General features: G+C 48.3%; 3 protein-coding genes across 5 annotated transcripts in view; 1 reads left to right on the top strand and 2 right to left on the bottom strand.

Annotated features, from left to right (window-relative positions):
• The window catches only part of NPR2 (natriuretic peptide receptor 2), a 66612-nt gene extending 48370 nt beyond the window's left edge, over positions 1-18242 (bottom strand). Inside the window, exon 1 of the mRNA XM_047767896.1 lies at positions 16514-18242. The gene's annotated coding sequence lies outside the window, so the exon portion shown is untranslated. The remainder of the gene's footprint in view (positions 1-16513) is intronic.
• A 1278-nt stretch (positions 18243-19520) lies between these two features.
• On the top strand, positions 19521-20601 carry MSMP (microseminoprotein, prostate associated). Its single transcript, XM_047767890.1, has 3 exons — positions 19521-19650; positions 19836-19944; positions 20320-20601. The coding sequence occupies exons 1-3, from the start codon at positions 19521-19523 to the stop codon at positions 20498-20500; spliced, it is 420 nt and encodes a 139-aa protein (XP_047623846.1). The 3' UTR covers positions 20501-20601.
• On the bottom strand, positions 20546-24863 carry RGP1 (RGP1 homolog, RAB6A GEF complex partner 1). 3 transcript variants are annotated; one of them, XM_047767876.1, is made up of 9 exons: positions 24730-24863; positions 24268-24402; positions 23767-23903; positions 23121-23204; positions 22875-23024; positions 22452-22598; positions 22114-22241; positions 21464-21653; positions 20546-20949 (listed from the first exon to the last, which is right to left on the bottom strand). In XM_047767876.1, exons 2-9 carry the CDS (start codon positions 24381-24383, stop codon positions 20726-20728), a joined length of 1176 nt encoding a protein of 391 aa, XP_047623832.1. In that variant the 5' UTR covers positions 24384-24402; positions 24730-24863; the 3' UTR covers positions 20546-20725. The 3 variants fall into 3 exon arrangements, with proteins under 3 accessions (XP_047623832.1, XP_047623833.1, XP_047623831.1); XM_047767877.1 differs by having other exon boundaries at positions 24752-24830; XM_047767875.1 differs by having other exon boundaries at positions 24650-24782.
• Between the last annotated feature and the right edge of the window lie 37 nt (positions 24864-24900).

Below are 24900 nucleotides of genomic sequence, written 5' to 3'. Positions count from 1 at the left end.
GACGGCGGCTCGGATCCCACCGTGTGCTGTGGCTTCTGGCGGGTAGGCCGGTGGCTACAGCTCCAATTAGAACCCGTAGCTGTGAACCGCCATATGCCGTAGGGAGTGGCCCAAGAATGGCAAAAAGACAAAAAAAAAAAGAAAAGAAGAAAAAAAATGCATGGAAGAAGCCCAGTGTAACACACACACACATACAGTACATGGTAGAACCTGGGGATTGTAGAAATCAAAATGTTGAGGATTGCTATCCTTTGGGATAATATGAAATGAACTTGAATTTCATATATAACTGTAGTTTAATGATTGCGTATTACTTATTTATAATAAAAAAAATTAGATGAGGGTTGTCTTTTTTAGAAAAGGTAGCACGGGAGCATTACCGTCGTGGCTCAGGCAACAAACCTGACTAGTATCCAGGAGGATGCCGGTTCAATCCCTGCCTCGCTCAGTGGGTTAAGGACCTGACCGTTGCTAGGCTGTGGTGTAGGCCAGGAGCTGTAGCTCTTTCGACTAGATCCCGAGCCGAGAACATTCCAGAATGCTGCGAGTGCGGCTCTAAAAAACAAAAAAGAAAAAAAGGAAAAAAAAGAAAGGAAAAAAGGTATCATGGGATAAGGAATTTTTTTTTTTAATGTCACGAAAAGGATCTGTATTCCCATTTACCAATATACACCAGCCAAAACTGATGAGTTTTGTGTATAAATTAAAACCAGTATATTCGTTTATAAACACTTATACTTTACTCTTTCCTACAACCCCTATACAGTTAGAAATGGCAGCTCAATAAATATTTTATTGAATAAAACTGAATATCCTAGCATAAAAATTTTTATAATGATTGAGACGAGGAAGAACCCAGTGAAGTACCTCTTTACAGATGACGGAATTCCTCCTATACCTCAAACACATTTGATGCTATCAACAATCGCCTTCCTCTCTTCCTTAACCCTCCTTTTTTCTTCTCCTTCCTTCCTTCCTTCCTTTCTTTCCTTTTAGGGCTTCATCTGTGGCATTATAGGGCTGCATCTGTGGCACGTGGAGTTCCCAGGCTAGGGGTTGAAACTGGAGCTACAGTGTGCCGGCCGACGCCATAGCCGCAGTAACACTAGATCCGAGCCATGTCTGCGACCTCCACTGCAGCTCACAGCAACGCCAGATCCTTAACCCACTGAGCAGCCCAGGGATCAAACCCACATCCTCATGGATACCAGTCAGATTCCTTAACCCACTGAGCTGCAACAGGAACTCTTTAACTCTTAACCATGGCTTCCACCACAGCTTATCCTCCTAGTTACCCTTCCATCTCAGCGTCACTGATCGCTTCCCCAGGGCAGATCCTCTTCCTCCTCTGAACCGTGCCTTTTCCCCCCATGCTCTGGTCCTCCGTTTTCTCTTTTCTTCTCTTCCCACACTCACTTCCTTGGTGAGTTTACCCACAGTCACGGCATCGTCTGTCACCTCAATGGGGAGGATCTCAGGTGGACATGACCTTGTTTCCCTGTGTGTGGGCATGTGTGCTGTCATGATACATATAGAAGGCATTTTGATATTGCACAACAGTAATGATTAGAATTTTACAGTACAACTCACCAAGGAAAAGACTGCTTGGAGTGTGTGGAAGAGCTGTTGGCATCAATAGCAGTAAACTCCTTCCCTCTTCCCATAAAGTAACCAAATAAAAACACATAAATGAAAAAGTCAACAAAGCACATGATTAAAATTCTCTGGTTAATCATATCATACCTGGTTGGGGAAGGAAGGAATAAAGTCAATGAAATAATTAGCCAGAAAAAGAATTTTTTAAAGGCCTTAGAGTCTACATTTGCAGAACTCACTTATGAACAAAGTACATTTTCTTTTGAATCACACCTGTGTTTTTTAGTTCTCTGGTGGTCAGCTGATCACATTGTTCTTCCTGCGCTCAGCTCAAGACGATCTTCTAACTGCCTCTCTCTCCTTCCAATCAGATTTCTGCCCTTAAGCTTCTATATAGAAATGATAAGACAACCACTGGGCTTGTGAAAATTCATTGTTTAGACCCAGGGTATGTTAATCATAGGTCCTGAAATAAGCCTAAGGGCTATAGGCATTCCTCAGACCCACATATGGAACATAAAAGTTGCAGACTTTTGGAATAGGAAGAGAGCGATTGGAGGCTAATTTTACTAATCCTAACACAAAAGAAAGCACATGATAGAAAGCTCCACAACTATTGCTCCACAGGAAAAGCCATTAAAAGCTTTAAGGCCGGAGTTCCCGTTGTGGCTCAGTGGTTAATGAATCCGACTAGGAACCATGAGGTTGCAAGTTTGATCCCTAGCCTTGCTCAGTGGGTTAAGGATCCGGCATTGCTGTGAGCTGAGGTGTATGTTGCAGATGCGGCTGCGGATCCTGCATTGCTGTGGCTGTGGTGTAGGCCATCAGCTACAGCTCCCGATGAGACCCCCTACCTGGGAACCTCCATATGCTGTGAGTGCAGCCCTAGAAAGACAAAAAATAAAGCCTTAAGGCCATGAACAAAACTCGGTCCAGATACTGGCCCAGAATAGTAGATGTAAAAGCCAAGCTTCACTGAAAGGTAGACCCATTGAACATCTAGCCAGGAATAGCTGAGTAAAACAGAAGAGAAGGAGATGACTGGGGAGAACAGAACTTCCAAGGCTGGAGCCACTAACACTCTAGAAGGGGTAAAGGAGGCCTCTGCTACCTAGCCTATAAAACGGGCTGTGCTCTGTGCTGACTGCTATTAGGGGTGCATAAGGAGGCAGCTCCTGGGGCTTGCCAGCCAAGCAGAGGGGTTGTTAAGTACGTATAGAAGCGGCTCCTCAGAAAAGGGGAGCTGGTCAACTAAACACAAAGATCACGAACTGAGGGAACCAACTGGGCATCAGAATCAGAGTGCAAAGATAGGGAAAAGAATGGTGAGGATGCACGTCTAGGAAGGGATAAGAATGCAACGAAAGCTGTGGACTGGGATTCGCTGTGATCCTCACCAGGTTAAAGGCAGAGCCTTGTAGATAATTCAGCTGTGTGGAACCATTTCCTTCCTCGGAGCCTCTAAGTCCATATATTTTCTTTTCTTTTCTTTTTTTTCTTTTCTGTCTTTTTGGGCCTTTTCTAGGGCCTCGGGAACAGCATATGGAGGTTCTCAGGCTAGGAGTCGAATCGGAGCTGTAGCCACCGGCCTACGCCAGAGCCACAGCAAACACGGGATCCGAGCCGCGTCTGCGACCCACACAAACAGCTCACGGCAATGCCAGATCCTTAACTCACGAGCAAGGCCAGGGATCTAACTCGAAACCTCATGGTTCCTAGTCGATTTGACAGGAACGCCAAGGTTTTTTTTCACATTGACCAGCAGAAGGATGCAGGGTTACTGGGAGATACTAAGATAGGCCGGGAGCTCTAGGTGTGTCCTCTGGTCTTTTGTAGCCCATTCATCCACTAAATATTAGGGTCACTTCAGCACCACCAGGAGTCCAGCCAATGCCTGACACATCTCAACGGCAAACTGGAGTGACACATCTTTCAGAGACACCACACGACAGGTTCCTTGAAACCACCTGGCAGTTCTCTCTCAGTCCCTTACCACCGACCCTTCCTTTGCTACCTCTCTCTTGAGACTCTACTCCAGATTTTTGCCACTCAGCCCTCGGTCTATAATTTATCTATACCCACAAACTCCATAACCATTTCCCACATGCCAAGAATGAACCACCAGTCCACTTTTGTCAGCTGTAAATTAAGATATCAGGTGCTTCCTAGATTGCTTCATTTGTTGGCCTTCAGAGCACTTCAAACTCTTATGTCCAAACCTGACACATGCTTGTCACCCCCAAGTCCTCCCACCTCCAATGTCCTCTTACTCAGTAAATGACACATCATCCACCCACATGCTCAGGCCACCATTAAGTCCAGTCACTATACCACAGTGGTGCCAGAAGCTTGAGACACTTACTATGACTTTTCATCCTGTATTGGCTGTACCACTTCCCATACTCCATTAGAGGTGGCTGTAAGTGCAGTCTCTACAGACTAGTGATGCTTTGTAGAAAGAGTTTCTGCTTTATCATACAATAAGATTAAGTAGATTGCCAAGGATCTGAAATCTTCCTTCAATTGAGGAATCACAGATAAAGGCAACAACATTTTCTTGACTTTGCCATGCAAAAAATGGATACTCCTAAAACACAGTCTCCCTCACTAAAATGTTGGACTCCATGGATCAAGGACATGTGTCTATTGAATTTGTTTTCCAGTCCGCAGAAGTTAGAGTATGAATTTGCACATCCTCTTGTAAGTAACTCCAGTTAATTTTTTCAAAGGTCAGGGCCTAAGCTATGAAAAGAGTTGAAGAAAGTGTATTTTTTTTTGTCTTTTGTTTTTTGTTGTTGTTGCTAGTTTCTTGGGGCCACTCCCACGGCAATGGAGGTTTCCCAGGCTAGGGGGTTGAATTGGAGCTGTAGGCCACCGGCCTACGCCAGAGCCACAGCAACGCGGGATCCGAGCCATGTCTGCAACCTACACCACAGCTCACGGCAACGCCGATCATTAACCCACTGAGCAAGGGCAGGGACCGAACCCGCAACCTCATGGTTTCCCAGTCGGATTCGTTAACCACTGCGCCACGACGGGAACTCCAGAAAGGTATTTTTTTAATCAGTAAGGTTAATGCTTCAAAGGTAAAGAATCCAGAATTCCCTGGTGGCTCAGTGGGTTAAGGAGCAGGCGTTGTCCACTGCTGTGGCACTGGTTACTGCAGTGGCATGGGTTCAATCCCTGGCCTAGAAACTTCCACATGCCCACAAATGCATACGAAAAAAGTGAAGAGGCAAATCCGACTGCAGGGGCTTGGGTCACTGTGGAGGCTCAGGTATAATCCCTGGCCTGGTACAGGTGTTAAAGGATCTGGCATTGCCACAGCTGTGGCATACATCACAGGTGTGGCTTGGATTCAGTCCCTGGCCACAGGAATTCCATAGGCAGAGGTGTGGCCATAACATTAAAAAAAAAAAAATGAAGATCCCACTGTGGGAAAACAAAATACTTTGGGTACATAATCGGACTGGGGTCTGGAACTTCCAAAGAGGGCAAAGAGGCTGCCTCCCTGGCCATACCCCCTATAACACACTCCTAGGCTCTACTGTCAAGGAGCAAGTTGTTAGAATAACCAGATGAATAAGGGTTTTATTTGTAACTGGACTCCCAAATGTTTAACCATGATCATTTTTAACTGTCAGGCACAGAAGAGGCTTTCTGTGAAGCACATAAAACCTGCTAACGTCCCTCTCTGCCTGCCCTACCTCACGTGTCTCTCTTCTCCTCCCAGGTGCCCTTAACTCATTGCCCCTCAATCCCTAGTAAAGGCGAAACCACACCAGAGGGCTTGGCTGAGCCAAAAGAAAAGGCAGGCCTGGCATCCAGGTGGCAGGTAAAAAAGTGGAGAGAGGGGATGAAGTCAATGGACATTTGACATTTCTAGTTCCCAACATCCTAAGAGGACTTTGATACACTTTCAGGCAAGTATCTCTCTCTCTGTACAGCCTTTTTTTTTTTTTTTTTTGGTCTTTTTACCTTTTCTAGGGCCGCTCCCACGGCATATGGAGTTCCCAGGCTAGGGGTCTAATTGGAGCTGTAGCCGCCGGCCTACGCCAGAGCCACAGAACTCGGGATCCGAGCCGCATCTGCGACCTACACACACTCACGCAACGCCGGATCCTTAACCCACTGAGCAAGGCCAGGATCGAACCCGCAGCCCTCATGGTTTCCTAGTTGGATTCGTTAACCACTGCACCACACAGACCTCTCCTGTGGTACAGCCTTTTTAGGAGGGTAAAATCAAATGTTTGCCCTCCCTTGACAGAAACCAAGAAGTTTCCCTGAGGCTCCTCCCCCCAGATCCTTTCTCTCTATCTCCTGCACGCCATAAGACGGCCCTGGATTTAAACTGTGACCAATCATATAATCGTCCTGGGGCTTCATTTCCTTCAAAGAGAGAGGCAAGAGGCAAAGAAACGACTCACAAGGGAATCAGGCAAGGCAGTCGGGCAATTCTTTCTCTTTTCGTTCCAAGCCTGGTTTCTCAGGTTTCCCTTCCATCCTGTGAAGTTCCCTTCAGTGGAGAAATGAGTATTTTAAGCTCCCTGCTTTCTCCCCTGTCCCCCATCCTTTCTCAATCCCCCTCATCAGAGTTAATGTCTGTTATTTTTTCCAGTTTCTATACATTCATTCTTGCTTCTTTAAAATCCATGTATAGTGTCATATAAATTGGATTATACTATACTATTGTATGGCGACTTGCTTTATGAGTTGTAACACTATTTCTATGTATCTTCTCATCATCCCAGATTAAAACGATATATACAAAATCCTGCCAAAGTGGAGTCTAGGGGTAGGGTGAGATTCGTTAATCTATGACATATCTCATTAATTACCCATAGAATGGGCTCAAGTTCAACTAGCTGAACAAGGATCCTTAAGAACGCTATGTATGTCAGGCTGTAAAGTTCTTAGAGGCAAACAGAGAAGGTTATTGAGCAGGAAATCTCATGCTGAAGACAATGTTTCAGAAGAATAACATGGCAACAGTGTATCTAATATAGATCCGGAGAAGGAGAGCTTGGACTGTAGGGAGACTAGTTCAGTGGTGGCCAGAAAAATGGAAGAAACTTACACTCAATTATAAGAAGGTAGACCACAGAATGGAAGAAACAAGTGGAAATAAAAGAGTAGATTTGAATTCCAACTCTGAATTTATTAGCTCTGTGACATTTGGTAAGACACTCCCCCCCCATATCCAGTTTCCTTGTCAATAAAATGAAGAACATGGGGGAACAAGGGAGTTCCCGTCGTGGCGCAGCGGAAATGAATTCAACTAGGAACCACAAGATGTGGGTTTCGATCCCTGCCCTTGCTCAATAGGTTAAGATCTGGCATTGCCGTGAGCTGTGGTGTAGGTCACAGACAAGGCTCGGATCTGGCGTGGCTTGGCTGTGGTGTAGGCCAGCAGCTACAGCTCTGATTGAAGACCCCTAGCCTGGGAACCTCCATATGTTGTGGGTGTGGCCCTAAAAAGACAAAAAAGAAAAAAGAAAAAAAAAAAGACTGTTCTGTCTCAGAGCCCCAGCTATCCCTCATTACACCTCTCAGCCACCTCTGAGGCATTCCCAAAGAATCGCCGGAGGACTAAGGTATTGAAAAACCTCTGAAGACTCTACTAACCAGCTCTAATCAGTATTCAAGTCAAGGGGGTAAACTTGGCAGAGGTGCTAGGAAAATAGTAATGACTTTAATAGTTTGCCAAAAGAATCATATAGGAAAGGATTAATTGACTTCTAATAAATTTGCCTCTTTCTTCCTACAGGTCAAATCCAATTTAATGTCCAAAATACCATCCAAACCTTGAACAAAATGTAATCTAGGAGTTCCCATCATGGCTCAGTGGTTAACAAACCCAACTAGTATCCCTGAGACCAGACTTTGATCCCTGTCCTTGCTCAGTGGGTTAAGGCTCCAGCATTGCTGTGAGCTGTGGTGTAGGTCACAGACGTGGCTTGGATCCCATATTGCTGTGATTGTCGGGTAGGTTGGTGGCAGCTGCAGCTCCAATTTGACCCCCAGACTGAGAGGCTCCATATGCTGTGGATGCGGCCCTATAAGACAAAAAAAAAAAAAAAGGTAGCCATCTAACCTCTATATAAACAATACAATCACAAATAATTTTACTGCCTAACAATTAAGCTCATTCCAATCTGAGGTACTCTAACTATTCAAACACTCTACCCTTATTAATCAAAATTTGTCCCTCCATCACTGTCATCTGAAATAAAGGTCCTTATTCTGCCTTCTGAAGCTAAACCGAGTAAATCTCACCCCTCTCCCACAGGACAGTACTTCAACTGTTCGAGAGGAACTATCACGTCTATCTTACCCCCCCTTTATTCTCTCTTGCTCTGGCCTGCCAGGAACGTTCAATAGAGGTGGCCTGCTTAGTTCTGGATCAATTCAACATTTTCTAGGCATTTAAGTATAAGCAGAGCTGCACACCAATTCATGGCTTTAATGACAATCAAATCAGATGATCTTCTTTAAAACAAATGACTAGCTTTATAATAATGTGTAAACAGAACACAAACTCATTATCTAGCAACCATTATTTTTTTTTAACTAAACATTAGCTGGTCCCTGTGTATCAGAGTAGACTGCTAAATCGTTAAAAAAAAACCAAAGCAAAACTGTGGAAATATCTAACTAGGGACCCCAAAAGATGGAAGACTCAAGGTCCAGTGAAACAGAGCATCCGTAGTGTAAATGGAAGCACCCTGACGGCAAGCTTGTAATCTCATCAACTCTCAGGGGAATGTAATTCTCACTGGTACAAAATTTAATTGTCACCAAGATGACTTCAAATATCAATGTTAGTCAAAAAGCTTCATTCACCATTCCTCATCCACCCATTCCATATGCCACCAGCAGGTCTCTAAAATGAGGGTCTGGGACTTGGGCCTGGGTACTTTCCAGACTGGGTGATTTAGGGAAGGGGAGTAGGAAGTAAGACCGAGTCCCTAAGGAGAAAGGAAGCTGGCAAGGCCCACCCTGTGATGCCTGTAGGAGCGCTGAGCCTCTACAGTTTCCTGTGCCCGTGCCCGGTTGTCCTAGTAACCTGAGGCCTCCCTATTTGTGTTTGGCATGGTGGGGCCAAGAGCGGAAGCAAAGCTGAAGCACCAGGAAGACTTGCAGAAACAAAATGCGGGTAATGCACAGTTAGCCACAGGAGGGTCAAGCCTAGGACATAAGAATTATCAGGTTGGCAGGGGGCAGTATCATAAAAATCAGATTTCCTGATTCTACTTCCACGCATTTCTGATTCAGTAGGTTTAAAATGAGCTCAGGAATCTGAAATTTTAAGAAGCTACTACCTCCTACCAAGTAAGAGAAAGATCACACTTCTGAAAACCCAAGCTAAGCCAGCAAATCAGCATTGGGGGTAAAAAGTATAACCATTTACCAATTTTAGAAAGCTGATATTCTAGCAGAGTAGTTCTGAATGTGCTAGGGGGCAGAATTCTTCCTCCAGGGGACATTTAGCGATACCTGGAGAAGTTTTTGGCTGTCACACCTGAGAGGATACCTCTGACACGTAGTGGGTAGAGGCCAGGGACACTGCTAAACTCCTACAGTGCCACAGGACTGCCTGCAATGAAGGACTATCCAGCTCAAAACGTGAGTGCCGTGGTGGCTGCCCTTTCAACCCCATCATCCCCAATACACAGGAATCAATGCTATAGACACACTTAGTCACAGTACAGAGGCTTAGATGAGGTCCTCTGAAAATACTTGAGACCTCAAAAATATATATTTTTTAAAATAGTAAATGTCATTAAAGATATGGATGAGGAGGAAATGAGAACAACAGACAAGAAAGGAAGGTAGGAATGGACAACAACAGTGAACTGAGAAGGGAATCAAGGGAGGACGAGGCACTGGGTGACGACGGTGGGAATGGATGCTGCTCCCCTGGTGGATGCAGCACGTCCACATGCAGAAGACTGGAAAAGAGAAGATCAACCTATTAAAATAACATATAAGCAAAAAAAGAAAAAAAAAAAACAAAGAAAAGAAAGATAAAGGAACTGTGAAGTAGCTTTAGAATTTAACAAGAACAGATCCGGAATGAAAAGAATACATTAGAGGAAGTTCCCGTTGTGGCTCAGTGGTTAACGAATCCAACTAGGAACCATGAGGTTGCGGTTTCGATCCCTGGCCTTGCTCAGTGGGTTAAGGTTCCGGCATTGCCGGTGAGCCGTGGATCCCACGTTGCTGTGGGATCCCTGCTTGGATCTGGAGTTGCTGTGGCTGTGGCTGTGGCTGTGGCTGGCAGTACAGCTCTGATTGGATCCCTAGCCTGGGAACTCATATGCCAAGGGAGCGGCCCTAGAAGGCCAAAAGACCAAAAAAAAAAAAAAAAAAGAATACATTAGAGATGATTCTGCACAAGAATGTTCAATAAAGACTCTTCAGCAATGCGAAGAAAATGACAGGACCCCTAGAAGGAAGTCAGAATTATGTAAGAAAGGAAAAATATAATTATTTATGATCTTCTAGCCCTAACCCACCCCTGAAGATGGGTCCAGAAAAAGTTCCTTGGTTTTACTGAGCAGAGATAATGAAAGGGAAGGCGAGTTGGAAGACAGGAGCTCACCCAGGGACCATCTCCAAGGGGAAGTGGGTAGAGCTGGTGCTGAAAGAGCATGGAGGACTGAGGCTCAAAGGGAAGGGGCTATGATGTTTCTGAGGAGGAAGGCAAAAGAGAAGGGAGAGGAGTAACCCATCATGGCCCAATGGTTAAGAATCCGACTAGGAACCATGAGGTTGTAGGTTCCATCCCTGGCCTTGCTCAGTGGGTTAAGGATCCAGCGTTGCCGTGAGCTGTGGTGTAGGTTGCAGACGCGGCTCGGATCCTGCGTTGCTGTGGCTCTGGCGTAGGCCGGTGGCTACAGCTCCGATTCGACCCCTAGCCTGGGAACCTCCATATGCCATGGGAGCAGCCCAAGAAATGGCAAAAGACAAAAAAAAAAAAAAAAGAGAGAGAGAGAGAGAGAAGGAGAGAGATTTAGGGACCCTAGGGAAAGAGAGACTATAATAGGGGTTTTTTTTTAAAAAAGCATTGCTTTTGAGATATGGAAGATGAAGACAACCATTTCTACCCCTTCTAAGAAACTTCCAATAAAAACTGACATCAGGAGTTCCCATCGTTGATCAGCAGAAATGAATGTGACTAGCATCCCAAGGATGCAGGTTCGATTCCTGGCCTCGCTCAGTGGGTTAAGGACCCGGTGCTGCCGTGAGCTATGGTGCAGGTTGTAGATGTGGCTTGGGATCCCACACTGCTGTGGCTGTGATGTAGGCTGGCAGCTACAGCTCTGACTTAATCCCCAACCTGGGAACCTCCATAGGCTGCAGGTGTGGCCCTAAAAAACAAAAACAAACAAACAAAAACCTGATATCACTCACATGATAGTTTTTTGGGGTTGGATTTGTGGGTCTTTTTTTTTTTTTTTTTTTTTTCCCTAGATGATGTAGATAGTAAGACTGGCCTCCAGACAGATCAGGAACCCAGTTACAAACGTTTTGGTCTGAGGTGACCGTAGGATTTCTGGAGCAGCCTTTGGCTGTACACTAACAGCCATGTGATAGTGCACTAACTCCCAGAGATTTGAGCTGCACTAACACAAGAGTCACTCACTGCATTTGGCTATTAAATGTAAAACAACTAAATGAGGAGTTCCATTGTGGCCCAGCGGTTAGCAAACCCGACTAGGATCCATGAGATTGCGGGTTTGATCCCGACCTCCGCTCAGTGGGTTAAGGATCCGGTGTTGCCATGAGATGTGGTTTAGGTTGCACATGCAGCTTGGATCCCAAGTTGCTTCGGCTGTGGCGTACGTAGGTCAGTGGCTACAGCTCTGATTGGACCCCTCGCCTGAGAAACCCCAAATGCCACGGGTGCGGCCCTAAAAGACAAAAATAAAAATAAAATAAAATAACTAAGTTAGCGAACATTTAAAATCCTATTCCTCAGTTTCAGGGACCACGTTTCAAGTACTCAGTATACACATGTGGCTAGTGGCTACAGATGAGACAGCACAGGTCAAGAACACTTCTGGAGTTCCTGTCGTGGCTCAGTGGTTGCCGAATCCAACTAGGAACCATGAGGGCTGCGGATTCGATCCCTGGTCTTGCTCAGTGGGTTAAGGATCCGGCGTTGCTGTGAGCTGTGGTGTAGGTCGCAGATGCGGCTCGGATCCTGCGCTGCTGTGGCTACAGCTCCGATTCAACCCCTAGTCTGGGAATCTCCATTGGCTGCGGGAGCCGCCTAAGAAATGGCAAAAAGACCAAAAAAAAAAAGAACACTTCCATCTTCATAGAAAGTTCTATTGGACAGTGCTGGAGTAAAGAAAAAAGCTTAAATAGCCAACCAAAAACAAGCTCTTTTCAAATCTTTAAAGAGCTGCCACATTGAAAACAAGTCCATTTTTCCCCGCATTATTTCAAGAACAGAATAGTTATGGGAGAAAATGTGCTAGAGCAAGGCAGATTTCAGCTGAATAACCCTCTAGTACCTAAGCTAGATGACAGTAGAATGAGCCACCTCCACTGCAGCTGGCAGTAATCCATTCCATTCGGTAGAGACAGTCAAGCAGAGACCTACCTGGTCATACCTCAGAGAGAACAAAGAACTAGATGCCTTCTCAGTATCTAGCTTTGAGTCTATGATTTTAAGAAAAGAGCAATTTATGGGAGTTCCCGTGGTGGCTTGGTGGTAACAAACCCGACTAGGATCCATGAGAATGAGAGTTCGATCCCTAGCCTCACTCAGTGGGTTAAGGATTCGGCATTGTGATGAACTGTGATGTAAGTCACAGATGAGGCTTGGCTCCTGAGTTGCTGTGGCTGTGGTTTAGGTCAGCAGCTGCAGCTCCAACTTGATCCCTAGCCTGGGAACTTCCAAATACTGTGGTGGAGAAAGAAAAAGAAAGAAAGAAAGAAAGAAAGAGAGAGAGAGAGAGAGAGGGAGGGAGGGAGGGAGGGAGGGAGGGGAGGGAGAGAGAGAGGAGAGAGAGAGAGAGAGAAGAGAGAGAGAGAGAGAAAGAGAGAAAGAAAGAAGAAAGAAAGAAAGAAAGAAAGAAAGAAAGAAAAGAAAGAAAGAAGAAAGAAGAAATAAAGAAAGACAAGAAAGTAAGAATGAAGAAGTAATTAGAAAGACAGACAAAGAAGAAAGAAGACAGTAAGTAGTAAGGAAGAGATGAGATAATCCCTCCCTGCCATCAAGAAATAACGAAAGCATCCATCCGTCCTTCCTCCGGCATTTTAGTGGCCTTAATGGACCTCCTTTCGCTCAATAGAACTCCACCTAATGAATTACGTCAGCATAATAATCTACGACGGAACGAAAAGGCACTGAATGACGTTAGATGAGAAAGTACTTTTTATGTATTTTAAAGTCACTACTACCACAAGCAGACTGTGGGACAGTCAGAAAAAAAATTAAAGCATATAAGTAGATAAGAAATTCAGCCAAAATTAATGGTGGTTAGCTGGGGGTTAATTATTAGTGGTGGAGGCTATCATGAATGTAAAAATCTGTAAGCAGAAAAAAATTTTTTAAGTTGGTTAAGAATGGTTCCACTGGTACAGAGACAAGGCAGGAAAATTTCAACGCAGGTTATCAACGGAAATTTGACTATAGCTGAAATCAGTACTACAACGGTCTTTTAGATTCTCTGCCAGAAAGAATATGAGCTGTTCAGGTATAGCAACTATATGTTCTTGGGACTCTGGCACCTCCATCCCATCATCTTGTCATTCACCAGCCTTCCAAGTCATCATCCTCAACTCCTAAAATTTAGCCTCCTTAATAAGGCCTCTTCATCTCCACAGGAATGATGCTCTCTTGTCCTTCTTGTCCGAATAGAGAATGCCAAAGGATATTGTCTCCTAACCTTCTATCCTTCCTATGAATTTACCCATCCTCATCTTCCACCCCAAAAGGGATCTGGCTTGATTATAATGTAATATCCTGAATATATATATATATATATATATATATATATATATATATTCATGCACTGAATCATGGTTCTATTATCTGTGCACTTCAGTGTGTATGTGTATATGAGGACATCCATACACACATATGTGATAACATCTATTATTGGTATGTACTCAGGAATCTGGCAGGATTATGAAATGCACCATGCAGTGCTTAGCACACCACCAAACTTAAGCGGTCACTCAGTAGACTTTACAATATCAACCATGTCATGCTTCTAGATGGAAAATACTGGGGAAAAGAGACTAAAGTAGATGTAGATGTGAATATGAAAACTTTTTTCTGTAGGAAAAATAATGGAAACATGAGCATCTTTTGCTATATCTAGAAGATCTTTTTTTTTTTTTTTTGGCCACGTCCATGGCATGCGGAAGTTCCTGGGCCAAGGATCAAACCCGCACCACAGCTGTAACCAGAGCCACAGCAGTGACAATGCCAGATCCTTAACCCACTGAGCCATGAGGGAACTCCTAGAGGAAGAATGTTGAATTACAAGGAGAAGGTTGAAGCCTTGCTGAAAGCAAGCAGAACGGAGTTTACAAACAGTCCAGAATAAGAAAAAGATGATATAAGGGGAAGACAGAAGTGGATCAGGCAGAACAAATAAAGCCTAGCCTTTAAAAAAATCTGAGATCTTATCAACGAGAAAAGGAGAAAAAGAGAAGATTTTCAGATGGGAAAGAGCCAGAAAGGGCTTTAAAAAAAAAAAAAAATCAATGAAGAAGCAGTGGTGTATGTTGGCAAAGAGACCTGCAGAGTTGAGGGGAGGGAGAGAATTTATAGTAGAGGAAGTTGGTGTGAATGAAGTTTTCCTCTAAAGACACCCAGCGGAGCAAAGCAGGAATGAAGGCAAAGGCCACTGGGAATAAGGGAGGGCTGGGGCTGAAAGAGCACAGGAGAAAAAGCAACAGGGCCCAAAGTAGGAAATTATTTTCTTTTTAAAAAATTAACTGACCCAGATTTTCTTGCTTGGAGCCAAAAACAACTGCAGAATTTAAGAATCTTCCAAAATAAATTATAGTGATCCTAATCCTTGCAATTGCCTTTGGTCCAAGATAACAAATTTAAAAGATCATGATAGAATTAGTGTCAGTTTCTGACACAAGGACCAGACACCAGGGTAGAGTTCATTTCAGAAGCGAAATCAGAATAATAAATCACTTTTTATAGTATTTCTATAACACAGCTTTAGCTCTTTTTATCAGCACAGGGTAAATATAGAAACTGTATAGTTACATAGATGTCCAGAAAAGATACTAAGAAACCTAACATATATGGTAAAGCTGAGTTACTTCTTGGTGTTCTGTAACCTAATGCCTCCATCCCAAGAAATGTTTGACTGGATTTAGAATACATAAGGCAGTTTAAAAGGCTGCAAAGAAAAATTAAGGTTACAAATAAAACCCTTAAGATCAGACAAAATTAAGGTTACAAATAAAACCCTTAAGAGCAAACCGCTATGCTACTGACATAGAACCCAGGCACGAACACAGGATTCCCATACTTTGGCGAGGGGAAAAATAACACAAAAACAAGACAAAGTAAAAGATTCAATTCCATATTACTAATCTTGATAGCCTCACTTTGGTTCTCTTTTTCTTCTTTTTACAGCCGCACCTACGGGATATGAAAGTTTCCCGGCTAGGGGTCAAATTCAGCTGCTCGCCTATGCCACAGCCACAGAAACCTGGGATCCCAGCCACATGTGCAAACAGTTTATGGCAACAGGGGCCGCTTAACTGACTGATAGAGAACAGGGACCGAACTGCATCCTCACAGGCATTATGTTGGTTTCTTAACCCCCTGAACCATCACCAGATTTTTTTTTTTTTTTGGATAGACTCACTTTGGTTTTCTGAGGTTTGGTTTTTTTTTTTTGGGGGGGGGGTTTTGTTTTGTTTTTGCTTTTTAGGTCTGCACCTGCTGCATATGGAAGTTCCCAGGCTAGGGTTCAAACTGGAGCTACAGCTGCACAGCCACAGCAATGTAGGATCCAAGCTGCTACTGCGACCTTCACCACAGCTCACAGCCGTGGCAGATGGAGGCCTGGGATCGAACTCACATCCTCACGGATACTAGTCAGGTTCGTTTCAGCTGCACCACAACACGAATTTTTACATCAAATACTGAATCAGATTTTTCAGCTTTTCTATTTCTTAAATTCTACGAAATTACTTACATCGTTTTGATAAATGCAGTCATTTCAAATGACTATGAAAACGAGAGTACCAATGCCTGATCCTTTGGCAGTAATGCTAGACACAGATAACCTCGCCTTTAAGCTCCTCACTACTCTTCCTGCTCCAGAGACCGTCAGTTCCACCTGTGAGGCCAAATCTGATTTCCTCACCTCGGCATTCAAAGCCTTTAACGACCTAGCCATCACGGTACTCAGAGCCCTACTCCCTACCGATCCCCACTACTCCCTAACTTATCCCTCACTCTCCGCGGGCACAGGCCTCCGACAGACCTTATCTCTGGGGGTTGGCCCCCTTCCCACCTCGCTGGAAGCTCTTTCCAGCCAAGGCTCTGGCTGGCCCAGGCCTACACTGGCGCAGCTCTTGCAGCCCTGAGCTCTGGCTCCAGAGCCCCACACTTCTCCCCCCTCCCCGTTCGGGGCCTCTCCGCTTTTGCCCTGGGACCCCTCTCCCTCTGGTGCTAATGTTCTACCGGGCTCGCCCGCCAGCCTTGGTGCAGGCACGAGCTCTGAGGTCCGTAGACGACCATAAGGTGTTTCGTGCCTGTGCCTGCGGGCCCGGACCCCTCAGGTCCCTGCCCCTCCACCTCTCGGGCGTTCTCCCCACCCCGCTGCCCCTCGGGGCTCGAGCCCCCAAGGCTCCGAGCCGCTGCCGCCCCTCCTATCCGGCCGCGACGGGCGGGGGTCGGCGGTGAGTGACTCACCGGAGGGGGGCCCGGCGGCCGGGGGGTCGGAATGCGCTCACTTCCTCGCCGCGCACCTGCCCGGCGCGGTTGGAGCGCCGCCCGGCCGGGCCTCCGGCGGATGTTTTTCTGTTCCCGCGTGGGCAGCGCGCGCCAACCGCCCCCTCCCCGCCCGCGCGCCCTCAAGCGTGGCTTCTGGCCCCAAGAAGCTCTACAGACGCACGCACGCGCGCACACCAGCAGCCCTGCAAGAAGCGGGTTCGACCAACACCTCCTTGCCGACCCCCCAGCCCCACCTTCTGGGAGAGGACGCCTGGCTCCGCCCCAGGCTTCCTTTCCAGAAGCCCCCTATGCCTGCCCCTGTAGGATCACCTCATCTTCATCACAGGCGGGTCACTTTCCCCTCTCCCTGTCCCATGACCTCACACTCCCTCATTCAGCCCCCTCTGCCTAAAGCCTCGCCACCATTACCTTCAAGCTCTCTAAGCGCCTCACTCCAGTCCGCCCCCTCTCTGGTTGGCACCGACTTGCAGGAACAGAAAGTAGTTTACGGGGCAAACACCAAGGGTGTCAGCTGGTGCCCCTATAAGGGCAGCACCTGAGCTACCCACCACTAACAAGATCTTTGGGCCCTTGTGCTAGTCAGGCCTTCTAACCCACCTGCTCCAGCTGAGAGCAATCCAAAGCCATGCCTTCCACACACCAGCCTATATCAGGGCACCCTATGCCCTCCATGAGTGTTCTTTTTCCTCTTGGTGCTCCTCTGAAATGGAAAGGGTATCAGACCTGACTAGGGAGAAGGTGAAATGCAGTCCGCATCTCCAGCCACCTAAGCTGTCTTCTTGGAAGAGGTCTGGGAGTCTGAGGTGGACTGATGAAGTTGTTTCTGAATGAATGGTGGGGAGGTGAAAGAAAGGGTAGCCCTCTAAAAAAGTCAGCCAGAAGCCACTGGGTGACAGGGAGTGGGAGTCTTGGAGTACATGGAACTGGAGACACAGAAGGGAAAAGAATAAATGCCAAAGTGGTTGACCCTGTGGGTGGGCAGGGAGTAGCTGGAACAGGGGTCTTTGGAGTGTGGAAAAGTGAAAGAAAGCCAGGTTGGCCAGGGCCCCTTAGTAGTCCCAAAGAGATGGCCAGCATGAGACGGGTCAGAATGAAGAACGTGAGAGTTCACACGAGTGAGGATGGGAAGAAATGGATCAGAATCCGAATGAGAAAAAGCAGGAGTCCTAAAGGTAGCTGGAAGGATGAAAAAAGTGATACCTTTCCCAGGGTACTGACCCAGGGAAAGTAGGCTTATCGGCAACATTGTTTCTCAAAACAGAATTTTAGAATCTCAAGGATACAAGGACCAAAACCAAATGTTCCTGGAGAAGGTTTTTGGAGGAGGTGGAAGGAAAGACATGGAGCAGAAGTCTGAAAGGGGCAGAAGTCTGTATTGGGAGATAGCAACCCTGACAAAGCCCTCGACTGTCCACCCAGAGCTGCTCAGCATCAAAGAAAGGAATAGCTAACGATTTTGTGTCTGAGCTCTAGCACCAACCACAGGAGTTCCTCTTTTGGGGGGCTATGTGCCAGGGGCAGTGCCAAAAGCATTATGTGATTATCTATGTAATCCTCTCGACAACCCTATGAGTTAGTATTACTGTCCTAATTTACAGACAAGGAAACGGGTTTAGAGAGGTGAACTAACTTGCCCAGTGTCACACAGCTCTTAAGTAAAATCAGGATCTGAGGAGTTCCCATCGTGGCGCAGTGGTTATCGAATCCTACTAGGAACCATGAGGCTGTGGGTTCGATCCCTGGCCTCGCTCAGTGGGTTAAGGATCTGGCGTTGCCATGAGCTGTGGTGTAGGTTGCAGATGCGGCTCAGATCCCACGTTGCTGTGGCTCTGGCGTAGGCCGGTGGCTATAGCTCTGATTGGACCCCTAGCCTGGGAACCTCCATATGCCGTGGCAGCAGCCCTATAAAAGGCAAAAAGACAAAAAAAAAAAAAAAATCAGGATCTGAATCCAAATAGTACAACGCATAGTCTTAATCACCCATCTTGGGGTTCTCCAGAACCTGCAGGAAACCCAAAAGAGGAGGTCACAGGGTAAGTTCCTAAATCCTCATTCCATAATATATAGGAGAAAAGAGTGGTACCTCTGTGAAACTGGAGTGACCCATGCCATCAGGGTATTTAGAGATGTTCTTCTTTGAAAGAAACATCCCCAGGTACAGGGAGATCCTGTATTTATTTGCTCTATGTTTGGGAGTGATGAACAATGGATAGAGAGTCTGTCTCGGGGATGCCCGTAAGAAAGACCCAGCCCCGACCCCCAATTTCTGAGGGGCAGCCACGTCTCTAGGATACTGCAAGGAGACCATGCCCTAGGGTCTGAAACATTCTCCACTCCAGGTGCTTGTCCGCTCTCCTGGAGCCGCTGGCCGTTGCACCCTACTGCATCTCCTTGGTTTGGCTGGGGCACAGGATTAGCCATCCCCAGGAAATGCCTCCCTCCGGTCCAGGCAGGGATCCCAGTGTACACACCCCTGGAGTGTGTGTGTGTGTGTATGTGTGATGGAGCAGGGGGTTGGGAGGGGGAAGATGGTGGAATGCTTCCTTCTCTCCAAGTCAGGGAAGAGTTCCGGGGACCACCTGGGGGCCCTCACCCCTCCCGCCTTCTTGCTGGGGAAGTGCCCAGTCCAGTGCCCCTTCCATGGCCACCTCCCTCCCCCTAGCTGTGCGGGGGCATGAATCAGCTCTCACAGCTTGTTAAAGCGAGACCTCTTGTTTTCATGCCCTCACCTCAGGAAACAGAGTTACAGCTTTTCCAGCTCTACTCAGCAGGGGGCCAGGGTCCTCACTTTATAAACATCCCCAAGCCTCTGAGAGCAGAGGGCACGGAGATGGTATGAGACAGAAGCCCAGGGGAGAGAGACAGAAGCTGAGACTCAGAGAGAGAACAAAGACAAGCCAAGGAGACCTGACCAGGGTAGCCAGATCAGAAGCCAAGAAGGGTCCGAACGGGCGCTACTGCAGGAATGGCCCTAAGGATGCTCTGGGCTGGACAGGCTAAAGGGACCCTGGGCGGCTGGGGGGTCATCTGCTTGGTGATATCTCTGCTCCTCCAGCATCCAGGAGTCCACAGCAAGTGCTACTTCCAAGCTCAAGGTAAAGTTGGGTGAGGCACGAGGGAAGGACAGGAGCAGAGGGCACTGGGAGGAGGGGGCTCAGAGATGACCCCGTGTCAAAAAACCCAGCCTCCCTCCTGCTGGGAACCAGGAGACTCAACCTGGGGTGCAGTGTACCCTTACTTCCTCCACTCCCGCACTCTAACAGGGCCTCTTCTTCCCTAGCCCCCTGCCACTATGAAGGGAAACATTTCAGCCTGGGGGAGTCTTGGCTCCGCAAGGACTGTTTCCATTGCACCTGTCTGCATCCCGTTGGTGTGGGCTGCTGTGACACGTGAGTGACCAAAGATGGCCAGAGAGAATAGCTCTGACATGAGTGACTGAGAGCTGGCCAGGGGGTGCCTAGGCTGCTGTGATGTGACAATGGACAGAGTAGCAGTGTGAGGCTGACCAAACCTGAAGGTACCGTAAAGAATGTGAGAGAGAAGGCTTCAGGCTACAAAGTGCGGGAAGTCGGGGTGGATCTGGAGGAAAATATTCCTGCTATGCAACCAAAAGAATCCATATATGGTAGGCAAGCGTTCAGTTACGGGGGACAGGGCGCACTGGGGGAAGATATGAGAGGAATGCTGGGAGAGGGGAGATGAAGGGCAGGGATAAAGGTGGACCTTCGCTGTCCTGACTCCTTCCCCATCCTTTGGTTTCACAGGTCCCAGCATCCTATTGACTTCCCCGCTGGGTGTGAAGTACGTCAGGAGGCAGGAACCTGCCAGTTCTCCCTGGTGCAAAAATCTGACCCCCGGCTGCCCTGCAAAGGGGGCGGGCCCGACCTAGACTGGGGCTCGGCTAATACCCCTGCTCCTGCGGCTCCTGCTCCCCACTCCAGCTAAACTCAACTGATCGCCCTTCTGCAGACCCCCCACTGCTGCTGCCACTTCCAGGGAAACCACTAGCAGCTGCCAATTTATTCTGAATAAATAAGTTAATGCTACAGCTGAAAGCCTGCCTTTCATTGTCTGTGCCACTGGACCCCAGGTGGAAAAAAACGGGTCCTACTAGAGTCCAGGTGCTGAGTTCTCAGTATCCAGAAGAAAGCAGTGCCACGTGGGCCAGTTTCAGATGGTTATGGTGCTGGTGCTGGGACCTGGGGCCGCATAGGAGGCCAAGGTAGGGCTTGTAGGCAGCACCTTGATGGGGAGGTCCCAGCTGAAGGTGTCTACAGGCACTTGCTCAGGCCCCGTCCAGGTGACAGGCTCGGGCTGTTCCGTGGGAGGTAAGAGCTCCAACCCTGGCTCCCGGGATGTCACAAATTCAAAATGCAAACGCCACTTCAGGGATACTGTGGGGAAAAAAGGTAATAAAGGCAGAGGCATTAGAACCCAGGAGGAAAAGCCCATGACAGGATGTGGTTAGCAAAATTAGAAAAAAAAAATCTGTATTCAGGAAGAGGGGGAGAGGCTATGGGGCAGGGAGCTAGGATCGAAGTTTTCACGAAAGAAATCTAGTATGTTACTTGGAAATGTGACAATAAGGACAACAGCATCAAGTACCTAAGAACCTAAGTGTGCGACAGTCAAGGCTTGGTAGCTTGAGGTAAATGTGCTGGGGAATCAGAGATCGGTGCATCACAGAGCCCTGGTGGGTTGGGGCTGGGAAGATCCAGAAAGCTGTGAAGAGTTTAGGGGTCAGTGCACCCAGGAAATGGGTTGGAGGTCTGCGAAAGTTAAGGATCAGAGGCTGGATGGGGGTAAGTCTGGGAGGGTGTTAGGAAGCAGGATCCATTACGCTCTATCTAAGTAAGCACAGCAATTTATTATTGCCCCCCCCCCCCCCAAGAATGGTCAGGGTCTCACCAATGGCTGTGCAGAAGCCTGGGGTGGAGCTGAGGGGGATGGGGAGGGAGAAGCTGGTTCTGGTGGTATGCAGGCAGGACTCCTGGTGCCGGGCATGGGTCACATGAGACACAGAGGGGGCACCCCCTGCCCCACGGCGCCGCTGGTACTCAGGCTGCACACGCTCCTCGGTCTGTAAGCTTACTGAAAACTGGGCGCAAGACAAGAAGCACGTGTTGGCTGACACTGGGATATGCTGCCTCCAGGTAAGAGGGCAGCCGAACCTTGAGCTGTTTTACCAGAGGGACCCTGGGGGGCCCCAATCCCCTCTTCTACACCCTCTTTATGCAGGCTCTCTCCCTCCATCCCAGGTCCCCAAAAGCTCCCACCCCCTTCTTTTTTTTTGGCTTTTTGCCATTTCTAGGGCCACTCCTGCAGCATATGGAGGTTCCCAGGCTAGGGGTCCAATCGGAGCTGTAGCCAACGGCCTTCGCCAGAGCCACAGCAACTCGGGGTCCGAGCCACGTCTGCGACCCACACCACAGCTCACGGCAACACTGGATCCTTAACCCCCTGAGCAAGGCCAGGGACCGAACCCAAAACCTCATGGTTCCTAGTCGGATTCGTTAACCACTGAGCCACGATGGGAACTCCTCCTACCCTCTTCTTACCTGCAAACACGCTACAGTTCCTTCCCCTAAGTTCAAGGTCCCCACTACATCCTCGCCGAGTCTGTATACAGATTTGAAGATGCCAAACGTCCCCACTTTTCCTCGGCCATCACTGATGTTGTACAGATCTGGGGAAAACAGGATGCTGTAAACCTGGAGTCCACACTGGGGAATGTCTAGGGCAGGAATCCAGAGGCCAAAAGGTGGGGCTTTTCTTTATAATCTGGGGTGAGATATCAGTGGATCCTCAGAAGAATGGGACAGTTAGGAGTCTCTGTCTCTGAGACAGAAACACTTGAGGGGAAGATGGGCTGGGACAATTCTGAAAGGATTCTCACGGAGGCTGCGGCAGGATGTAGCAGCCATGAGGCGCTCCCCAGCCAGCTCGGCGAGCCATGAATCCTTCTTCCCACCTTCATCCTCCTCCAGGAATGGACTGGATGGGGCTACGGCCTCATCCTGGGGAAACTGGACATCTTGAAGGCCTAGAGAGAGAATGAGTGGAGAGGTGGTAGGAGGGAACAGAGGTGAGAGTAGAGGTGAGGGTTTTAGACTCTAACCTGAGAGGGCTGAAGGTAAGGAGTGCCATGGCTAAGGTACACATTTTTCATCTATTCTCCAGAACTCTCTCTCCCCAACCTCTTCACACGTTCACTAAGCCCAGAAAGCCTCCCTCCAGCTCCTCTCTCCAGTCCTCTAAAGATCATTTCTGCTCTGGTGAGGCTCTTCCCCAGCCCTTTCCTTCAGGAACCCTTACTTACCAGTCAGCACAAGAACCCTCAGTGGGACCCTGAGTAAAGTGATGGGGGAGTTGACGCGCTGGCAGCCAATGGTCAGTTTGTAGACATACTTCACTGACTGACCCCGAAAGGAGGGTGGTCCCTCTATAGGCAGCACTTCGCTGTAGGAGTCTGGGTGGGAAGTAGTAGTCAGGGCAGCCAGAAGCAGCCAGAGGAGTCCTCCCTCTGGGAGCCTTAGAAGGGAAGGGAAGGGGGGCAATCACTCACATGATTTGGACTCTCCAGGGTCTAGCCTCAGGTCACAGAACAGGATTTTTGGTGGAGTGGAAAGTATACACTGACCCCTCTCACCTAAAAAAAAAAAGAAATACTGCAATTTGGAGTTCCCGTCATGGCGCGGTGGAAACGAATCCGACGAGGAACCATGAGGTTGCAGGTTCAATCCCTGGCCTCGCTCAGTGGGTTAAAGATCCGGCATTGCTGTGAGCTGGGGTGTAGGTTGCAGACGCGGCTCAGATCTGGTGTTACTGTGGGCGTGGCGTAGGCCAGCAGCTACAGCTCCAATTAGACCCCTAGACTGGGAACCTCCACATGCTGTGGGTGCAGCCCTGAAAAAGACAAAAAAAAAAAAAAAGAAATATTGCAATTTAATGACCCCATTGTCTGGTACTGGAGGAGGGTAGCAGAGCAAGTGGGGGCAAGAAGCACTGCCAACAAAGGGCAACCCAAACTAAGCTAGTCCTCTTTTCTTATTGAGAGAGGAACAGTTTTACACCCCTAAAGCAGCAAGTATGCTCCTGCACATCCCCAACGCAAAAGAGATCTCAGTGACCCACTGGAACAACTGGACAGTTTTTACCCTTGGGTAGCAATGATTTTATCCCCCTCCAAAGGCAAATGCCCCATCTCTAACCTCGGTGTGGTAGAAAGACAGTCTGGCTCTCAGGCTGGACATCTGGTTGACTGGAGTCAGGGGGAGGCAGGGCTACTCGACTCTCACTGGCATGAAACTGGCAGTGGATTTGAGCACTGGCCCAAGCCAGAGCCTCACTATGGGAGGAGGAAAAGGGGCCATCAGAGGGGAGTTCCTGACCTCGCAAAGACTCTCCCAAACTCCCTACCACACTGAGAAGGTCAACACCTTCTCAGGGATATGGATGGCCTCCATTCCAGGGAATCCAGAACCCCAGAGAGAAACCATTAAATCCGGAAAAATATATTGTAAAAAGGAGAATGGGGGATGAGAGAAGAAAGGACAGTAGAGGGTTATGTCACCCACACCTGTTAAATAGCCCTTTCCTGCAATGAGAGCACAATGAGCAACAAAGTGATGATGTAGCTACAGGCAGCTCAGCACTATAGATACCAGGCTTCCTCCCAGAAGGACCACCGTCTTCAGTATCAGCATCCCCACCTGGATGCAGACGTGGCCGTAGGCGGCAGGGGGTTGGTGACAGTCACCACACACTCCAGCGCTTCCCCCGCCAGAAACACAGGACCTCTGCTCAACTCTGCTACTACTTCAATCATGGCAGCTCCGGAATCGGATCTGGAAGGAAACAAGGGGTGTCAGAGGTCAGTACCACGGCAGGGAGGGGTGTCTCAGGCGAGCCCGAGGGTGAAGACCGAGGAAACAGGGTGTTCAGCACCACGGTGTCAGAGGGAAGAGCCCAGATTTGGGATGCAGGAAGGCAGAAGGGAGGTCCGGTGGCAGGTGTCTTGGCACTGCGGAGGGGGAGGGCGTCGCTCGGGGTCCCGGGCCCCCGCCCTTCTCAGCGCCCCGTCAGTCCCCCTACCCCGACGGAACCCCCAGGCTGCCTCCGCCCCTTTCCCTCGAGGTTCCAGGCCTCAGTCCAGGGCCAGGGCCGCCCGTCACCTCGCGCCCCTGGCCCGGACACCTCGCACGGTGGAAACCGGGGGCTTGGTGCACCGAGGCCCTCCGCCGCCCGCCCCTCCTGGACCCGGCCAAGTGCTTGGCTGCGGCCGCAGCAGAGGCGGGACTTCCCTCGGTCCTCCTTCCCCCTCCCAGCCCCTTCCGACCGGAAGT

This window comes from Phacochoerus africanus, chromosome 2, assembly GCF_016906955.1.
Source record: "Phacochoerus africanus isolate WHEZ1 chromosome 2, ROS_Pafr_v1, whole genome shotgun sequence".
In the NCBI taxonomy this organism is placed as follows: domain Eukaryota; kingdom Metazoa; phylum Chordata; class Mammalia; order Artiodactyla; family Suidae; genus Phacochoerus; species Phacochoerus africanus.
Note: the sequence above shows the minus strand (reverse complement) of the source record. Positions and strands in the feature narration are given on the sequence as shown.